The following is an 18347-nucleotide window of genomic DNA, read 5'->3' on the forward strand; positions in this document are numbered from 1 at the left end:
ATATCAGGCACATGCAATTTTCGGGAACAATGCAGTATCGGGCACTTGCAATCTTCAGGCATAATGCAATCTCGGGCACATGCAATAATGCAATCCTCGGGCACATGCAATAATGCAATCCTCGGGCATAAATGCAATCTCGGGCTCAAATGCAATCTCGGGCACAATGCAATATCAAGAACAAATGTAATCTCGAGCATAATGTAATCTCCGGGCATAATATAGTTTTCGGGCTCATGCGATAATTGTTTGAGGGCATAAACCTTCGTCTTTTAGAAGGATTGAGTATCATTAGTTGATGAATTCAGAATATTGTAGCTTTGACCCCTTGTCCTATCGTAAGGAGTGGGTGCAGTTGAATGTTGATTTGTCAGGATTGATGTGGAGTAGTTTGATCCTTTTGTCTGATTGGGAGGATAATGTACCATTGATTGGTGATTGTCGGGCTCAAAATAACTTGGTCCTTCATCCTGTCAGAAGGATAGTATGCCATTTGACTGGTGATTAGGCTTAGTATAGAGTAGTTTGGTCTTTCCCATTGTTGGAAGGACAATGTGCCATTTGTTGGAGATTTTCGAGCTTTGAATAATGTAGCTTGATCATTCTTCCTATTGAAAGGACAGAATGTGTCACGCCCCGAGCTTACACCCTGGGCGGGATCGGCACCCGGAGACCATTGCTGGCCCCAGGCAACCCTTGGCCTGACTTTCTTAACTCAGCGGAAACTTAAGTCAACAATACAACTCAATGCAATGAAAGGTTATAAAATAACAACTTATGCATAACATGCCAAAAGGTAGCTCGAGTCTCAAAATAGAATATTTACATATGTACATAGATGAGAGACTCAATACTAACTGACTGACTGTCTATGAAGCCTCTAAATACTGGGATGGATGTTGGGACAGACCCCGCAACACCCTAATAAAACAAAACTAAGAACACAAAATAATTGAGTCCTCCGGAAAGTAAGGAGGCTCACCACTGACTCTGGAGTGCTCAGCTGGATCAACGACGTGCAAGATGCTGATCCGGGGTACCTGTATCTGCATCGTCATAAGATGCATGTCAACTGGCATCAGTACATTAAATGTACGAGTATGCGAGCTGGAAAGCTAAACCACAACTTAAGCTTGAAAGGAAATACAAGAGAACACTTACCTTGGCTCTGTTCAACTCATGAATAACTGAACTCGATATATAAAGCAATGAGACACATGCAATATATAAAGCTGGTAAAACTCTTAAAACATGACGTAAAAATCATATTTATAATATCATGAAAATACCATGTTTCCTCTCAAGGTCTACTTGTGCAATGTATGAATTAAGTCCCATACTCCCATCCATACTAAGCAGAACCCTCGAGGAACCATGCTCTTTCTACTGTGGGAGCCTCTCTAACCGACAAACCACCACTATGAATATGAGTGGTGATACAACGTTTTACCTCACGTTGCCCGAGGACCATCCTATACCTTGCCGTGATATAGGAAGCTAATGATACAATGTTTTACCTCACGTTGTTTGAGGACCATCCTATACCTGGTCTTGATATAGAAAGCTAACTTTACTAAGTGGATCCACTAGCTTAACTTTACGGGTTCATCTAAAAAGTATGACCCTTTAACTCCCATGTTGGCTACATAGTTCTTATGGAGAGTTGAGTTTAATATGAACTCGCGTCCCTAAATCGGTGCTCGATACTACTCCCAAAATGCTTTTGACTCATAAGTGTTTTAAACACATCTTTCTTTAAATGAGATAATTACTCAAAATCTCGCCCAAAGGCTCACTTGGAAACGATGTTCCTTTTTCTTGAAAACTAGCCCTAAGGCTCTTTTGGAATCATAGTTCCTCTCTTAGTCAAATGTAAAAAAACATTTAGAAACTTCTTTGGGAATACATAGTTCCCTAATAGCTTTTGAGAAATGAACTCAACTTACACTCTTGACTTAATTTGAGTCTTGAGACTCCTTACTTAGCTTGAAACTCTAAGCTCTTTACTTGACTTGAAACTTGAGTCTAAAAATGAAGTTAAAACATTCAATGAAGACTCTTGAAAAGCTTGGAGGACTTGCTTGAACTTACTTCTTAACATGGCTTGACTTGCTCTAACTTCTCTTTAACTTGATACTAACTTGCCTTGAATTGAACTATGGATTCAAGGTATAGGATCACACGTATTTGGGTGAGTTCGGGATGTTTAGAAACACTTTGGGGTGTTGGAAACAACTAGGGAACATAGGTATAACACCTAGGAACATGCATGAGAAAGCATGGAAGAATGGGGGAAACTTGGCGTCCTTGGCGCTCTGCAAGGCGCGGAGCGCCAGCCCTCGAAAGTCAGAGGTCACCGCTGGCGCTCTGAGAGGTGCGGCGCACCAAGGGGAAAACCTTAGAGCCCTTTTTGGGGGGCGCTGACAGGCACGACGCGCCAACCCCCTTGCCCAGAAACTCGACTTTTCTGCCCTTTTTCTTCAACTCTAAACCATCCTTACTTCAAGGGCTTCAACCCCAAACACTAAGGATCATCATATCCCTCAACATACCATGGATTACAACTCAAAACACAACCCAATCATGTCCCACAACCAACAATAACATCAACAACAACTAACAACTTCAACAACAATTCCAATATTTTCTCAAATCATAAAATGAGCTTGGTGTGTGGGGGAAAGGATCAACCCACACAAAGAACTCACATACCTTGATAGGGATCACCCTCGAAGATTTCCACGACGGAAACTTGTTGATCTCCTCTTCTTCTCNAATCATGTCCCACAACCAACAATAACATCAACAACAACTAACAACTTCAACAACAATTCCAATCTTTTCTCAAATCATAAAATGATCTTGGTGTGTGGGGGAAAGGATCAACCCACACAAAGAACTCATATACCTTGATAGGGATCACCCTCGAAGATTTCCACGACGGAAACTTGTTGATCTCCTCTTCTTCTCTTCTTCACTCTCAAGAACCCTAACTTTCTCTCTTTAAAATGGAATAAAAATGATCAAAATTCAGCCTAACACACCATATAATCCCAAAAGAAATGGCTAGGGAAAAAGACCAAAATGCCCTTAATTTCCCGGACAGATTTCCCTGCCAACTGCCTAACTTCTAAAAGGCATAACTCACTCATATGAACTCGAAATCGAGCAAACTCGGTGGTGTTGGAAATATCATTCCACAAGCTTCACAACCATAACTGGAAATACTCCTAACTCATCCTGAGTTGGAAGTTATGACTGCTCAAAGTTGGCCAAAAACTCGCTGATTTCCACACTTAGCCAAATTCCAGATTTTAAATCCTTTCCAAAAATGAAAAATTTCAAATTCCAAGCCTCTTCTTGGCTATTTCAAATTGTCGGATGTTACAGAATGCCATTGATTAACGATTTGTCGGATATATCGACATAGTGATCTTTCAAGTGGTGTTGAAGTTGATTTATCGGGCTTGGTATGGAGTAGTCTAATCCTTTTGTCTGATCGGAAGGATAGGGTACCATTGATCGGCGATTGTCGGGCTCAAAATAACTTGATCCTTCTTCCGGTCGGAAGGATAGTATGCCATTTGACTGGCGATTCGGGCTCAATATAGAGTAGTTTGGTCCTTCCCCTTATTGGAAGGTCAATATGCCATTTGTTAGCGATTTTTGAGCTTTGAATAATGTAGCTTGATCATTCTTCCTATTGAAAGGACGTAATGCCATTGATTAGCGATTTGTTGGATATATCGGCACATTGATCCTTCAAGTAGTGTTGAAGTTGCTTATTGTATATGTACCTGTCTTTTCTGCATTCAAAGAAAAATAGTTGGTTAAAGGGAGGTTGATCTGTATCCCTGATTTGACACAGTATGCTCTTCTGATGTCTGCTAGAATGTCTTTTGAAGTGTTGTCAAAAATTTTGAGGTCCTCTCAAAATTTTCTGCCCAGTGTAGAACTTTTGCTATTCTGATTTCCTTTTTTTTGTAGATTGTAGCTTGATTGATGTGAATTTTGAGATCCTCTCACAAATTTTGTCCAGTCCGGAGTTGTGTGGAAATTACGCTTTTGAAGGAATTTTTGAGTTCCTCTCAAAAATTTTGCCCCAGTATCATCACTTGTCAGAAATGTCCTTCTGATGAAATTTTTGAGACTCTAAAAAATTATGCCCCACTATTATAGTTTGTAGGAATATGCTCTTTTGAAGGACTTTTTGAGACCCTCTCAAAATTCTGCCCCAGTTACACACTCAAAAGGGGAAAATGGAAATTTTTTATTATGATGAGACTGAACTCCAATAGGAGCGCCTACGTATCCCCTCTTAAATGGGAATCAGGTCTGACGTAGTTCCAAATACAAGAGCATAAAATAGAGCATTCTTAACCAATACTGAAAATGACAGATTCTGACCAACTTTATTGTCCATATGCTAACATGGGTATTTTTCTTGTCACTAATTGACGAAACATGACTGTAGAGAACTTAAGCTCAAATGGCATAAACCTTTATTGGAGAGTGCTTCAAATGAACTTTGACATGTTCAGTGTTGGGATTCCGTTGGCGCGAAGTTCTCCAAGCATATGATCTTGGTATCAATCAATTATTGAATCTTGTCTTTCAGATCATGACATTCTTTTATGGTATGTCCTTTCATCCCTGAGTGATAAGAGCAAAGCTTAGAGGGTTCAATCCACCTTGCACGTGTATTCATCCTTATTTCATTGATAGGAGCGATGTGACCAGCAATCCTCAACTTTTCATAAAATTGATCTATATGCTCTGTAAATTTTGATGGGCCTCTTCTCAACATTGAATAGATTTTTGCAAATATGTTTTTGAGTGAGGGTTTTGACATTGTGAACAGGATAAGTAGGCTTTTGGTATGGAGGCAATTGATATGAAGGAGTTTGATATGGTATGAGCGGCACACAATACCAAGGGACTTGGTGTAGAGGTGTCTGATATTGATGAGCTTGTAAGGTAGGACTCGGCAGACGCGGAGTGAGATATGGAGGTTTGGATGCATAAGCATGATGTTGAGGAGGATATAGGTAATTTGGAAAGTGAATGTTCTTTGGAGGCATTTGAATGGAGCTTGGTTGATTTTGAGAAGTGGGGTAAGTTGGTGGAGGATGAGAAATAGGGTGAGTGATTGGAGGATTATCTTGGAGAGTGGCTTGACTTGTGACAGACAACTTATCTATGTTTGTCTCCAGAGTGAGATCGACAGAAAGTAACATCTTGGCCCAACCGCGCATATCAGACACTTCTTCTTCTAATTCCCTTATTTTCTTTTCCAAACGTGAGATCAACTTGCTTAGAGGATACTCATTTCAATGGTTTTACCCGAAACCTTCTTATTAGTTGCTTTCCTCTTTCCTTTGCGGTTCTTATTTGGAAGAGAAGGAAGAGCGTCCTTTGATCGTGTGTGGTAAACCATGGTCTACAGATCAACCATTGGGGAAGGGTAAAAAAAAAACAGTAAAAGCAAAGGAAAAACCCAAGTTAGAGCGTTGCATAAATTGAGATAACAAACACATTGTTTTAAGATAAACGCCCTAAATGCAAGGAGCCTCGTTGAGCCAGAGGTAGGCCTAAGACGACATATAAATTATGCACAATAATTAATTCAAGTCTTATTTGCCAATTTGGAGTTTAGATTAGAAGAAATAAACAAACTTTATTTATTATAGAATTCGAACAATACATCATAATTGAAAAAACAAAAATTGAAATAAACTAAGGGAAAAGGGATAACAATGGGAAAGTCATCCTAAAAATATGAAATCTTGAAGATATTGGTTCCAAGAGCTTGGTGCCAATTGACTTCTTGTATAAGAAGCGACTTCTTGCCCGATCTTCAACACGTTGCGTGCCCATATATTTTCTCTTTCATCAGTGAGCCCATAGTATCCTTCATCACTCAATTCTCTGTCTTTGACCTCTTTTAGAATCCGTATGTAGTACTCACGTGTGCATAAGGCCTGTCGTGCACCCATAGGAATGGTTAACACTCGCTCCCATCTTCAGAGTAAGTTGTGGACTTGCAGACTCTCTAATCCAAATTCGTACTTGAATTGCTCCATGTCGGATCAGAGTGGTATTACATGAGTTCGCCCAAATTGGCGGAGCACTCGAAGAGGAGTGTATGGTTGAACGCCCTTTAAGACAATAAGCTCAATGAAGTATCGGTCATCACCTCTTACTATTGCATGAGGGATGGACAACCAATGGAGCTTCCATTGGATGCAGCCGCTTTCGAGCTCTATCAAAAATATCTGTCAGTCTACAAATCCTACAGGGGCGTTGAAAGCTACCATTCTTCTTGGATGATTATCAATCTTGTTGCCATAACCAAGAAAAATGTCTACCACATCAGACCATAGGTAGAAATGTTCAATAGCCCATAATTGCAGCAAAAGGTTGCATCACTCGAAAAACATTCTACCGTTAACGCATGCTGACAGACTCCTCATTATTTCTGCCAGGATCATGGGCACTATGGTTTTCCTAGGTTCGCCCTCTTTTTGAGCTAAATCTCAAACCACAAAACCCAGTCGGGTGTCAATCCTTCCCCTTATTTTAGGAGAAACAAGGGATCCTAATAGGGCAATGACAAAGGCATTTAGACAATATGTTTCCCATTTCTCAATGGAGCACTCAAATTCATCGCTATAAGAGTAATAACTATCATCTCGGCCAAATCATGAATACAGAAAGTTGAAATGAATCCACCCAAGGTCTAAAGAAGGCAAGGTTGGACTTGACTTTATTCCCAGACTTTTTAGAAACTCCCTCGATGACGGCTTATATGGTACCATCATTTCACACTCGTGGTATGGAAGGTCGATGAAACCACTTATCTCCTCAATCGTTGGCGCCAAGTTAAAATCCACGAATTTGAAGACCATCCTCACAGGGTCCCAAAATTCTAGCAAGACCCTAATCAGGTGAAGGTTTGGTATGACAAAGATGAGGTAGGTAAGACCACCCAACAATTGACGAATCTCTCTTTCGCAATCCCTCTTAATATCAATCCACCAGCTCCTTAGCTTATAGTTTACATCTACGACCATTTGCAGGTTTGGGGAGTTGAAAGCATCCATGACTCTGCAAACAAAATAACAAACAACTTCTAAACTCCATTTCGGCAAAGTTTGGCTTAATTTAATTAACGTGATCACATTGACACATAATTATGCAATTTGTCTAAAGGGTGTTGAGGCCCCTTAGACGATAGGGTGGCAACTAATTATGCGGATTGACACCAAGGGTCAAACCACCTAGGGCTTATGCAACATGTATGACCTAATTAAGATTTCTAAGAGTTGGCTTGACACGGACTTGAAATGGATTCTATGCGAGAAGGCTCGTGGTTTTCCGGTAGTAAAACTATCCATTCCGTCCACGCATATGCCGACTCTCTATAATGGGTATTTGAAGAGAATTGGAGTAGTTGTGAGAGGTGTAAATGCACAACATCACGGTAACAAAATAAAAAATAAAAAGGAGGAGGATCCCAATTGGGAGAAGTATGAGCGGAATGCCAGTTTATCAAAGCGGTAACATTTAGCAGTTAGATTGAAAGCGGTAACATATACACAGTTTTAAAGAAAGCAGTAAATAAATAAATACATAAATAAACAAAAATAAACATATAAACATGTAAGAAATCCAACAGATAATGGAAAGGGTATGAGATTAAGTATGAAAGTGATCACATAAAGAAAAAAGGAAAAGGGCGAAACATGAAAATAAACAAATAAGGAGGAGAGAAAGGGGAGTGAAACATGGAAAATACGATAAATAAGGAAACAAATAAACAAGGAAAGCTAATAACAACTTAACATGCTAATAACCAAACAAACAACGAAATAACCAAATAAATCTCATATAAGCTTGAAACACGTAATAGTTAGAACCTAATATCCCCATCAGAGTCAACATTCCGTCGTGCCCCGTTTATCTCAAAAACGGGTTTTGGTGCACGACCTAACAACTCTTTTGGGCTTTGGGTTGGATTGAAGAGTCGCCACCTAACGAATTAAGGCGCGTTAGGGCACCTATTTAACCTAATTAAGTCTAGCTAAGGTCAATGAACCGGAGATCGGGTAGGAGTTCAAATTACCTCGAAGGGAAGGTGTTAGGCATCCCTCGAGGTCCACAAATGTGGGTCCCGACCGTATCTCATGCAATTTATGTAGGGGTTACAAGTAGCATTTAAGGTCACTTCATTCATTATTTAAGTTAATTTAAACATGATTACTATGTGATAAATAACATTAAACAATTAAAGTCAATTTAATTATTTTAATTAATTAGGCATGCAAAACTATGGAATAACATAATGTTAAACAAATATTAAACAGTTAATAAGAGATAAGCGAGGAGACAGAACTTTTGCAAATAGATATAAAAGATAATTTTTATTATTTTATTTAAACTACCCCAACAAGTTATAAAAATAAAACACATAGAAGGTAAAGGGAAAGGGAGACTCTGAAGGACTTTACGGATCAGCACTCGACTTTCTTTATTTCGGTCGACTTTTCGTAGGGACAGACAAAACCAAGGTTTGTCATTAAGACCGAATCGATGTCATCATCTCCGTAGGGCCTAAACTACCCCTACCCCACCACCGCATGCATTTCGTCTCTAAGAGGTGCCTAGCGTCCCCGCTTAAGGTCCAAGAGGCATTGGACTACTATTCGGGTGGATTTAGACTAAAATAAACTCCTAGTAGGCCCACCTGGACACGAAGTCAAGCAAGTTGGACAATCATTTAGCACGTAAAGTCTTAAGTTGGCCTCTAGATTTTATTTAAACAGGCTTGCAAACACAAATAGAGTGAAAAGGTCGCATACAAAGTGTGTGGGCATACGACACCATACAATAAATAATTAACAAGTAAATAAAAAACTATTAACTAGCAGAATATTATAAGGGGCCAAAGATTTACTTAATTTAATTATAATCTGAAACATGACAATTTCAAACAGGCACTTATTTCGGATTGAAATGAATTGGAATAGAATAGGATAACAATTAAATGATTTTTGCATTTTTTAATAGTGTTTTGCCCCTTGAATAAGCTAGAATTGAAATGAATTAGAATAGAATAGGCTAACAATTAAATGATTTTGAGGAAATTTGAAGAAATGCTATCCAATTAAAATACTATAAAATATTATAATTAAAATTACTTAAATTTTAAAACATTTGAATTATTTTGAGTTTTACTAATAATTTAAAAATATTTTAATAGTATTTACAATAATTTTTATAAAGCATGCATACTAAATATATAATTTTTAGACAAAATAGATTAAAATTTTACACTCGACATATTTTTTAAAAATACGTATTTAATCGAATAGCATTTCTAAAATTGCTAAAGGTTGGTCAAAATTGGGTGCCAACAGCGTGCTGCCTTCTGCATATTGATGCCACTACTGCTTTCCGTCTATATGACTCCGTGAAGACGTCGTGTACTTGCTGCTGCTGCTGGGCCGGGTCGGGAGAATTGGAATAAGAGTTGGCTGGAAATTCAAATGGAAAGGGGAGTTATTTGGTGGGCTGGATTTCTGGAAATTGTTTTGGGTTGACTGGGAGTGAATAACAAAGGGAAACGGGCTGCTGATTTGATAAGTAAAAAGGCCCAAAAAACTTGGTCTCCAAATGGATTGAATGAAGTGTTACATTTGGCTATAATTGCAATAGAAATTAATTAATAATTTAGCCAAACGGATTAAGGAGGTAACCAAAAAGAATTAACATTAGCAAATTCGGCTAGAATTCAAAATAGGACGAATTAATATAATTAATTTATGAGCTTCTTAATCTTAACGAAATAAAATAGTCAATTTAATTATAAACTAAATAAACCGAAATTATACTCATAATTTAAACTAAACTAATTTAATAAAGTACTTACTAAAATTAAGATTTTTTTAGACGATTTTCAAATATTTAAGAAACACTAATTACACATATAATTATAAAATACTATAAAAATCGACTAGACTTAATCAAAGTACCCTCGAAAAATATTTGATTTCTATAAAATTAATTATTCTAAATTGTTTGAAAATTGAGAAGCTCGCGAATTAATTCCTATCGAGGAGGATCAAAATTGGGTGTCAACACCCATGACCAAAAATATAAAACTTAAACCGGATTGCCTTAGGGACAGTAGCGTGGAACTTGAACTTTTTTTTCTTTGCCATCCTTTTATTCCAACCAATGATTGGCTCATTATGGTCAATCATTGGCCCACCATTTCTATTAATTTAGCACCCACCGTTACCATTAATTTCCAAAACAACTCACAACCCATTTTAACTAACATACAACAATTTCACCTTAATTTCCCCAAACTCTTAATGAAATAAAATACTAACTAACATAAAAGAAAAGTCTCATATCATAGTAGTGTTTCATCCGTCAACCATAGCAATTTAACCAATACGCTCTAGTCCATCAATATATATTATAATATATGCAACAATCTGTACAAGAATAGAAAAATTAGCTTCACATATACATATTTATTTATTTACCGAAAATACTCCTTGTTTCCGCCACACAAGTTCTCCACGAACTTGAAAACACTTTGAACTATACGCGAATTATTAGTTTTATCTTCAAACTATTAACAATCTTAAAAATACCTCACTACTTGATTAACTGAACTTACTTATATCCTTAATTTAGCAACATGAGTGAAATACATCTCTAAATTCTCATCAAGTTTAGGAATACTGTTTTCAACACTTCTCTCAACTTTTTATAAGAGCCCCACACTCGTACAAAAGTTCAAACCATTTACTATATCATGTGACATACTCCCTCCGTCCCATTTTATGTGGCAACATTTGACTGGGAACGATGTTTAAGAAATAAATGAAGACTTTGAAATGTTTACCAAATTGTCCTTTAAAAAGTAGACTCACTTTTCTCTCCTCATAAATGTTTTGGAGTATTATCTTTAAGATTAAGTGGGACTAACAAGGGTAAAAGATGAATTGTACCTTTAAATACTTACCATATAAGAAAATGTGACATTCTTTTTGGGATTGACCAAAAAGGAAATGGTGCCACATAAAATGGGACGGAGGGAGTAATTAAATTGAGTTAGACAAATAAAAATATATTTTTAAAGTTATTTAGAAGATGAAGCTAATATTTCAAGTCAAATTTTATTTTCAATAATTTTTTCTCAATGATCAAACGTCTATTATAGTATTATTATTTTTTTAAAAAAACTCTATAACAAAGAAAAAAAGAAAAGACATCACTCTATCTCTCAATTTTCAAATTCCACTTTAACTGTTTTGTCTATTCATTGAATGTAGAACGCGTTTGCCGATAATTTTTGTCTCTACTTATTAGCAGCCATGGTTTTTGACTCTACTTATTAGCAGCCATCTTTTAAAAAAAAATATAAATAATATATTCGATGTAGTTCTACGATAAAAGTTAAAAATTATAATATATATATATATATATAATTTTATTTCAATAGATCGTTAATTTAAAAAATATATATTAAAGCAACTTAAAAAGAGAAAATACAAAAATGCAGAAGTAACGATAACAACATATTTACTGTATTTCTATACGTAAAAGCCGAAAAGGATAGTGCTTATATAGATCTTGCCCATTTTTTTGAAAATAAAAAAGAATAATTTCGATATTAATTTATAAAAAAAAATTAAAGCAGAGAAAACAGAAAAGTATAGAAATATTAATAACAATAACAAAATAATATCATAATTGAACACAAAAAATAACAAGTGAAATTAGTTTTTTAAGCCACTTACAAACCTTTTTTATGTTTGATAATTTTTTTTTATAAGAAATCTCTATTTATATATATAAAAATATTTTTTTAATTCAGTTTATAATTCGCCAAAAAATCTTAATTCCTCGAAATTAACAACATTATTTTTTCTTAAACAAAAAGTACATAATTAAATCACTTCGAAGAAAATGTGTTTAGCGAATGAATGGTGATTTGAGCAGAAGTAATTGATTTTCTATGAATCTGTATGATATATATTAGATTCGTCATTGTTTACGATGTTGTTTAATATTTAAACAGTTTCTAGGGATAAATTTTCTTAAAATCATATAGCGTATTTAAAATAACAAGATAACTTTTTTTAAAAAAATATATATATATTTTACATATTTTAAAATTAAAACTACAAAGATTTAAATATCTCTCTTACTAAGTACTACTTTACTAAAGGAAGTTTTTAAAGAAGCTCTCAAAATACGTCTTTTGAGAATCTCAAACGTACAATATTTTTGGATAAGTTTTCGTAAGAATTCTTCAAGAATAGTACAGCTTAGTAACTGTTAAATGTTGTCGACGAGGTTGTAGTGGAGTAGTAAAAAATTATTCATCTTTAATTAGAAATTTCGGTTGAGTGTCTCTAGATAAAAAGTCGCCTTTGCCCTTTGTTAAGTCGTGCTTTATTCCCAATATAAAACTTTCCTGCACGAATTTAAATCTAATCAAACTTCAATATGAATACTGAACTCCAATATGAAACAAAAAAAAAAGGTTAAATGTTACAAAATTAGGTCAACATGTAAATTAATTTATGACATTAAATTACATTAATAGTGAAAAGAACTCACAAGTCATTATATATAAATAAAAATACTCCCTCCATTTTAATTTATTTATCCAATTTTTAATAAAACGTCCTTTTTAATAATATTTTAACTTTACTTTTTAAAATTACAAAATTTAAATGATATTTTGACAACGTATTTTTAATTTAAAAGTCTTTATAATTTTTTTAAATTTCGTATCAAATCAAAATCAGACAAACAAATTACAACGGAAGAAATATATAACTTTTTCTTTTTTAGTACTATAAATATATGCTTCTACTCTAGAGTCTCATCCACTATAAACAAATTATACTGCAGATTTCAACACAAATAATTCATTTTCAGATTTTTTTTCTTCCTCAAAATCTTTGCTATTCCAGGTAATTAATCATATATATTGAACTAATATTTCAATTCTGTATTTTTAGTAATTTTTATTTTGTTGGTTCTGAAATAGGCTTGTTTGATTATTCTTTGCATTTTATGTATCCTATGTTTTAATGAAAAAAAGAAGAAGAAAGTCGTAACATTAATGGTTAAAAAAAATAAAATTTTTGCTAAAATTGTAATATAGAAAGTATATTAAATGATCTTACTAAAAATGAGATGTTTTTCTTTTCTTGGTTTTAAATTTTTAGGATTTTTGTTCTTTTTTTTTGTTTTGTTGGTTATTTATATATACATTTTTTTGACATAATTAGTAATTAATATATGCAGGATGGTAAAAGGGGCAATGGAACTATGGCTACGTGCAATATTTACTTTGCTAATTGTTTTAATTACAGAAGGACATCCAGTTGATATTACTTATCTCCAAAGTGCAGTAGCTAAAGGAGCTGGTAAGTTCTTTTTTTCCTTTTTTTTTTTCCAATTAGAGCCGGAGCTAAGATTTTGAGTTTACAGAGTTTTGGATTCTAGAAAAGGTAGCTTAGTGTGTTTCTACTATTAGTTATACACAAATACATGGTTAAGGGTAAAGTGGACATATTTTGATTTTGATGGCAATGAATCAAAAGTAATTATCCTTCTTCTTTTTTTTTGAGTGGGGGTTGGGGGTAACACGTAGAGACGGAATTAAGATTTTGAGTTTATGGATTCTGAATTCTAGAAAATTACATTTTACTAGGTTTTAAATATTTTATTTATACATATTAAGTGGATTTTTTAACACAAGCCAAAGCGAACCTGAACTCATAAGCAGAACTGTAGCTTCGACTCTAGATATAAGGTAGAGTTGTGGGTTTGGCGGAACCCGTGACTTTTGGTTCAAACTTTATATATATTTTTTGTGAAAACAAGTATAGATGGCATGTCGATTCAACTTTAGAATTGATAACGTCTAAATCCTGAATCCACCACGGATTCCGCGAAAAAAGATTCAAGAATGTGAAAATGTCAATGTTGTGTTTTTGCAGTATGTTTGGATGGAAGTCCACCAGCATACCATTTTGATAAAGGATTTGGAGCTGGAGTTAACAATTGGCTTATCCAACTTGAGGTTCGTCTCTTTATAACAATTTGGATCATTTCTCAATTTGTTCGTATCATCTTTGTTAGGGGCCATGTTAATCATCTCAGTATTGTTCCAAGTTCGTAGTCTTATTTCAGTCCAATCGTTAGCCTTTTCCCCATTCAAATTCTTGAACTAAGATAGTCGAGATATGCGTAAGCTGTCCTGGATACCCCGTTATCAAAAATGAGGGAAAAAAAACTAGATTGAACTTTTGCTGGTAATTTACGAACAATTATTTTGGACTGCCTACATGAATTTGCATTTGAATTCATCAGATGACTTCAGGGAGGAGCATGGTGCAATAATGCCACGACTTGCCTTGCACGTACAAAAACACGATTGGGATCATCGAAACTAATGTTAAAGACAGTGTCTTTCTCAGGAATTTTGAGCAACAAGGCTGAGTTTAATCCAGGTAAAGCTTTTCACCCTTGTTCATATACATCGTTTTAACGCCTTTCTATTTTATAAACATTATTCTGATTGATTGTGTTTTGGAAATTGTAGACTTTTACAATTGGAACAGAATTAGAATTAAATATTGTGATGGATCATCCTTTACTGGTGATGTTGCAGAAGCCGATCCAGTAATTCTATGTTAAAACACTATTCAATTATTGATTTGATATAAACGACGAGTTGTGCTAGTATCTTTATATATGGACATGTTGAATTATGACAGAAAACAAAAGTATTCTACAGAGGAGCCAGGATTTTTTCAGCTGTTATGGAGGATTTCTTGGCAAAAGGAATGAAAAATGCTCAGAATGTACGATCGATGCATCAATCGGTTACAAATTATTGGAGACGATTATATATGCTCGTCGTGATAGAAAGTTTTTTCTAATTGTAGGCTATTCTTGCGGGATGTTCAGCCGGTAGTTTGGCTGCAATTCTACATTGTGACAGATTTAAAGGTCTCCTTCCACCGGATGCTAAAGTAAAATGTCTCTCAGATGCCGGTTTCTTTATCAACACGTAAGCGTTCGTGTTTGTTATTTTAATCATGGCCAACTCTCAATTTTTTTGAGAAATTTAGATTTCCGATTTTCTATAAAAGAATTGGTTCTGTGTTGCAGGCAGACTATTTCTGGAACCTCTCATATCGAACAGTTCTACAGTGAAGTTGTTAACACACATGTATGCTTCTTTAACCTGTAGTACTCCCTCCAGGATCCGACCCTCTTTCCTTTTTTAGTCAGTCTCGACCCTCAAAAAGAATGACAACTTTCTATATTTAGTACTAATAATATCTTGTTTTAGACGATTTTCTTTCTTTTTTAGATTTTGTGCCCAGTCAAACACCTTCACATGAATTTGACGGAGGGGTGATTCTCTCTCACATATAATCTGCTCGTTATAAATATGTCTTCTTCATACCAAAAATGATGCTCGGACCTACAATGAACTATAAAATTTCGTGGAAAGTCACTAAGGAAGTTCTATAGATTCGATTTTACTCATACTAAGTCTATTACATTATCTTGGATTCAGGGTTCTGCGAAGAATTTGCCTCAATCGTGTACCTCAAGACTGAAACCGGGATTGGTAAGAGAAGTTGTTTTCACAAAAATATATCTTTCCCTTATTTGATGCATCATCTTATGCGAAAACACCGCTATGTTGCAGTGTTTTTTCCCACAAAACGTTGCGCAACAAATCCAGACACCACTTTTCCTAGTAAATGCAGCCTATGATTCCTGGCAGGTCAGTTCATGTCTGAAATTTATTTACTTCTGTAATAAAACCAAAGTTCCACATGAACGTTTTATTATTTGGCTTTCCGCTGCATTAGAATTTAGTCTTCGTTATCACGAAGTCATTTTATATGTAGATACACTATATATATATATGAAGTCGTTTTGGCTCTTTAAAATTGTTGATTTTTGCTCATACTTTGTTCTTAAAATTTTCAGATAAAGCACATTTTGGCTCCTGAGGTTGTGGATCCTCATGGAACTTGGCGCAACTGCAAGCTTGACATATTGAATTGTTCGTCTACTCAACTCCAAACTATGCAAGGTTAAGACTCTTAAGCCCTTTGTTGTTCCTTCATTCACTCGGAGTACACCATTAAGCTATCGATCAATGGGAATTCAGAGTACCTATATGTTGGTTATTGAATTGTGTGATCATATCATCTAAAACCTTAAGTTGTTAGTGGAGAAAACATACTGTTATTATTTAATTATATTTTCAATACGCCCCCTCACATGCACACCTGACCAGATTATAGTAAACAACAATATCGAATCTGCCTGTCCTTTGTGTGGCTAACACTTCAAACTAAAATAACTAGTTGTAGTAAGCGTGAAGACGCTAAATTAAGTGTAATATTTACATTTAGAAGGTGTCTTTTACACTCTGTATCTAATACATGATGTTATTTCTCAGCTTTTAGGTCAGAGTTCTTGAAAGCATTGAATTCACTCGGCCCTTCCTCAACGCGAGGGTATTACATCAATTCTTGTTACGCACATTGTCAAACTGGAACGCAAGAGACATGGCTAATGGATGACTCACTAGTATTATCTGGCACGGTACGCAATCATGAACTCAAAATTATTTCAAAATTACATTTATTATACACAAGCTTCTCTACCCTGCAAAAATAGATAGGGATAAGGTCTGCATACACTCCACCCTTCTCAGACTCCACTTGTGAGAATATACTGGTTATGTTGTTATTGTTTTTTATCTTACACAAAATTCTGTCATTCCGTTATAGACAACTATTGACACTTTCAAAAAATGTGTTCTTACAGACGATTGCCAAAGCAGTTGGAGATTGGTATTATGAAAGAAAACGATTCCAAGAGATCGATTGTCCTTACCCCTGTAACAAAACTTGCTTTTGAATAGACTGCTCGTCCATTAGATACGGATAACATAGATGATTGATGGAGAAGTTTATCAATACACACAAAGACTTGGAAATTTTCTTTAAGGGGGGAAAAGAAAAATATGTAATTGAAGAAGTGTATCAAATACGTAATACAGTAAGGGAAAGCCAACTCTGCACTGAATTGTGTGTTTTGATTTCCCCATAGAGAAACTATTATGTATCATTTTGTTTGAGGTTAATATTATGTATATTGTTATAATGTACCTCTATTTATGTCACACTTTTCGCTTATTGAGTGTCAATTTGACTAATCTTCGAAGCTAACTGAATACTCATATCCTTTGTTTCATATCTGCTTTGAGCAAACAAAGATACCAAAAGAGGAAGTATCATCAAATGAAATGAAATTAAATATTAAAGATCTAGGATGGACCTTAATGGTGTGCAACTCGACTAATTCTACAGAATACCTCTACCTCCCACAAGCAACAAGTATCACGTCACTTTGTCTACCAAAGCTATGATAGGTGGGAGGAAATCTCTTCATCTATTGTTTTTTGTTTCTGCTGGAATTGAACTCTGAGACGTCATGGTTTTTAACCGACTTCATTGATCACTATCCTAACAAAGGTAGGGGTATGGTGGAATAAGACGGAGATACATAAAAGAAATATGATCTTGAAAATAACGGATCAAACATTGACAAGCAAAAATAGATGGAGACAATATATCATATAAAAGGTGGAATAAGTAATTCAAATTATAATCTTGAGATTTTGTAAAGGTCACTTCTTGATTTCATTTTCCTTCACTGAATACACAATAAAAATATAATCTCTATTGGTAAGCATCAAATGCAAGTAAATATAAGAAATCAAAAATTGATCAATAAAACTTGAATAACTGTTAAAAAAATCATTAGTACTTGGTGCAATCTGTAGGCTTAAAGGACATTTTGTTGGCAATGAGATCAAATCCAATTAGAAAATTGGCTTGTGCCAAATTTCCAAGTATAGAAATTTGATTTCCTCCTGGCACTATTGTCAAACAAACTATACCTTCCTCCATTTGTGTAAAAATGTTTGAAGTTGACAACTCTAAATCTGCATTTGTAAAATGTGCAACAATCTTTGGAACATCAATAGTACCATTCTCATTAGACTCATAACACAAATCAAGTCCCCCATAAGTACCATCCTTCCTAGTAGCATTGATCGAACGCATCAACAACGATTCCAAATTCAAGTAAAAAACATCAGGCACATATGTTAACGTTGTGCCAGAATCAATTATAATGTTGCNCCTAACAAAGGTAGGGGTATGGTGGAATAAGACAGAGATACATAATAGAAATATGATCTTGAA

The 18347-nt window shown here is 35.0% G+C and overlaps 2 protein-coding genes and 1 non-coding gene across 3 annotated transcripts in view; 2 read left to right on the top strand and 1 right to left on the bottom strand.

The window, feature by feature from the left end:
* LOC125842026 (pectin acetylesterase 8-like) overlaps window positions 1-17231 on the top strand; it is a 32868-nt gene extending 15637 nt beyond the window's left edge. Inside the window, exon 14 of the mRNA XM_049521220.1 lies at window positions 17012-17231. The gene's annotated coding sequence lies outside the window, so the exon portion shown is untranslated. The remainder of the gene's footprint in view (window positions 1-17011) is intronic.
* LOC125842029 (pectin acetylesterase 8-like) lies at window positions 12924-17231 on the top strand. Its single transcript, XM_049521222.1, has 13 exons — window positions 12924-13004; window positions 13342-13463; window positions 14040-14122; window positions 14423-14552; window positions 14645-14724; window positions 14820-14906; window positions 14991-15115; window positions 15217-15277; window positions 15632-15685; window positions 15767-15844; window positions 16054-16159; window positions 16532-16677; window positions 16903-17231. The coding sequence occupies exons 2-13, from the start codon at window positions 13343-13345 to the stop codon at window positions 16993-16995; spliced, it is 1164 nt and encodes a 387-aa protein (XP_049377179.1). The 5' UTR covers window positions 12924-13004; window position 13342; the 3' UTR covers window positions 16996-17231.
* Window positions 14137-14239, bottom strand: LOC125843450 (U6 spliceosomal RNA). The gene has a single exon (XR_007444037.1). It is a non-coding gene; the product is annotated as a U6 spliceosomal RNA (small nuclear RNA).
* Window positions 17232-18347: the final 1116 nt, after the last annotated feature.

Source organism: Solanum stenotomum, chromosome 10 (assembly GCF_019186545.1).
Source record: "Solanum stenotomum isolate F172 chromosome 10, ASM1918654v1, whole genome shotgun sequence".
Classification (NCBI taxonomy): domain Eukaryota; kingdom Viridiplantae; phylum Streptophyta; class Magnoliopsida; order Solanales; family Solanaceae; genus Solanum; species Solanum stenotomum.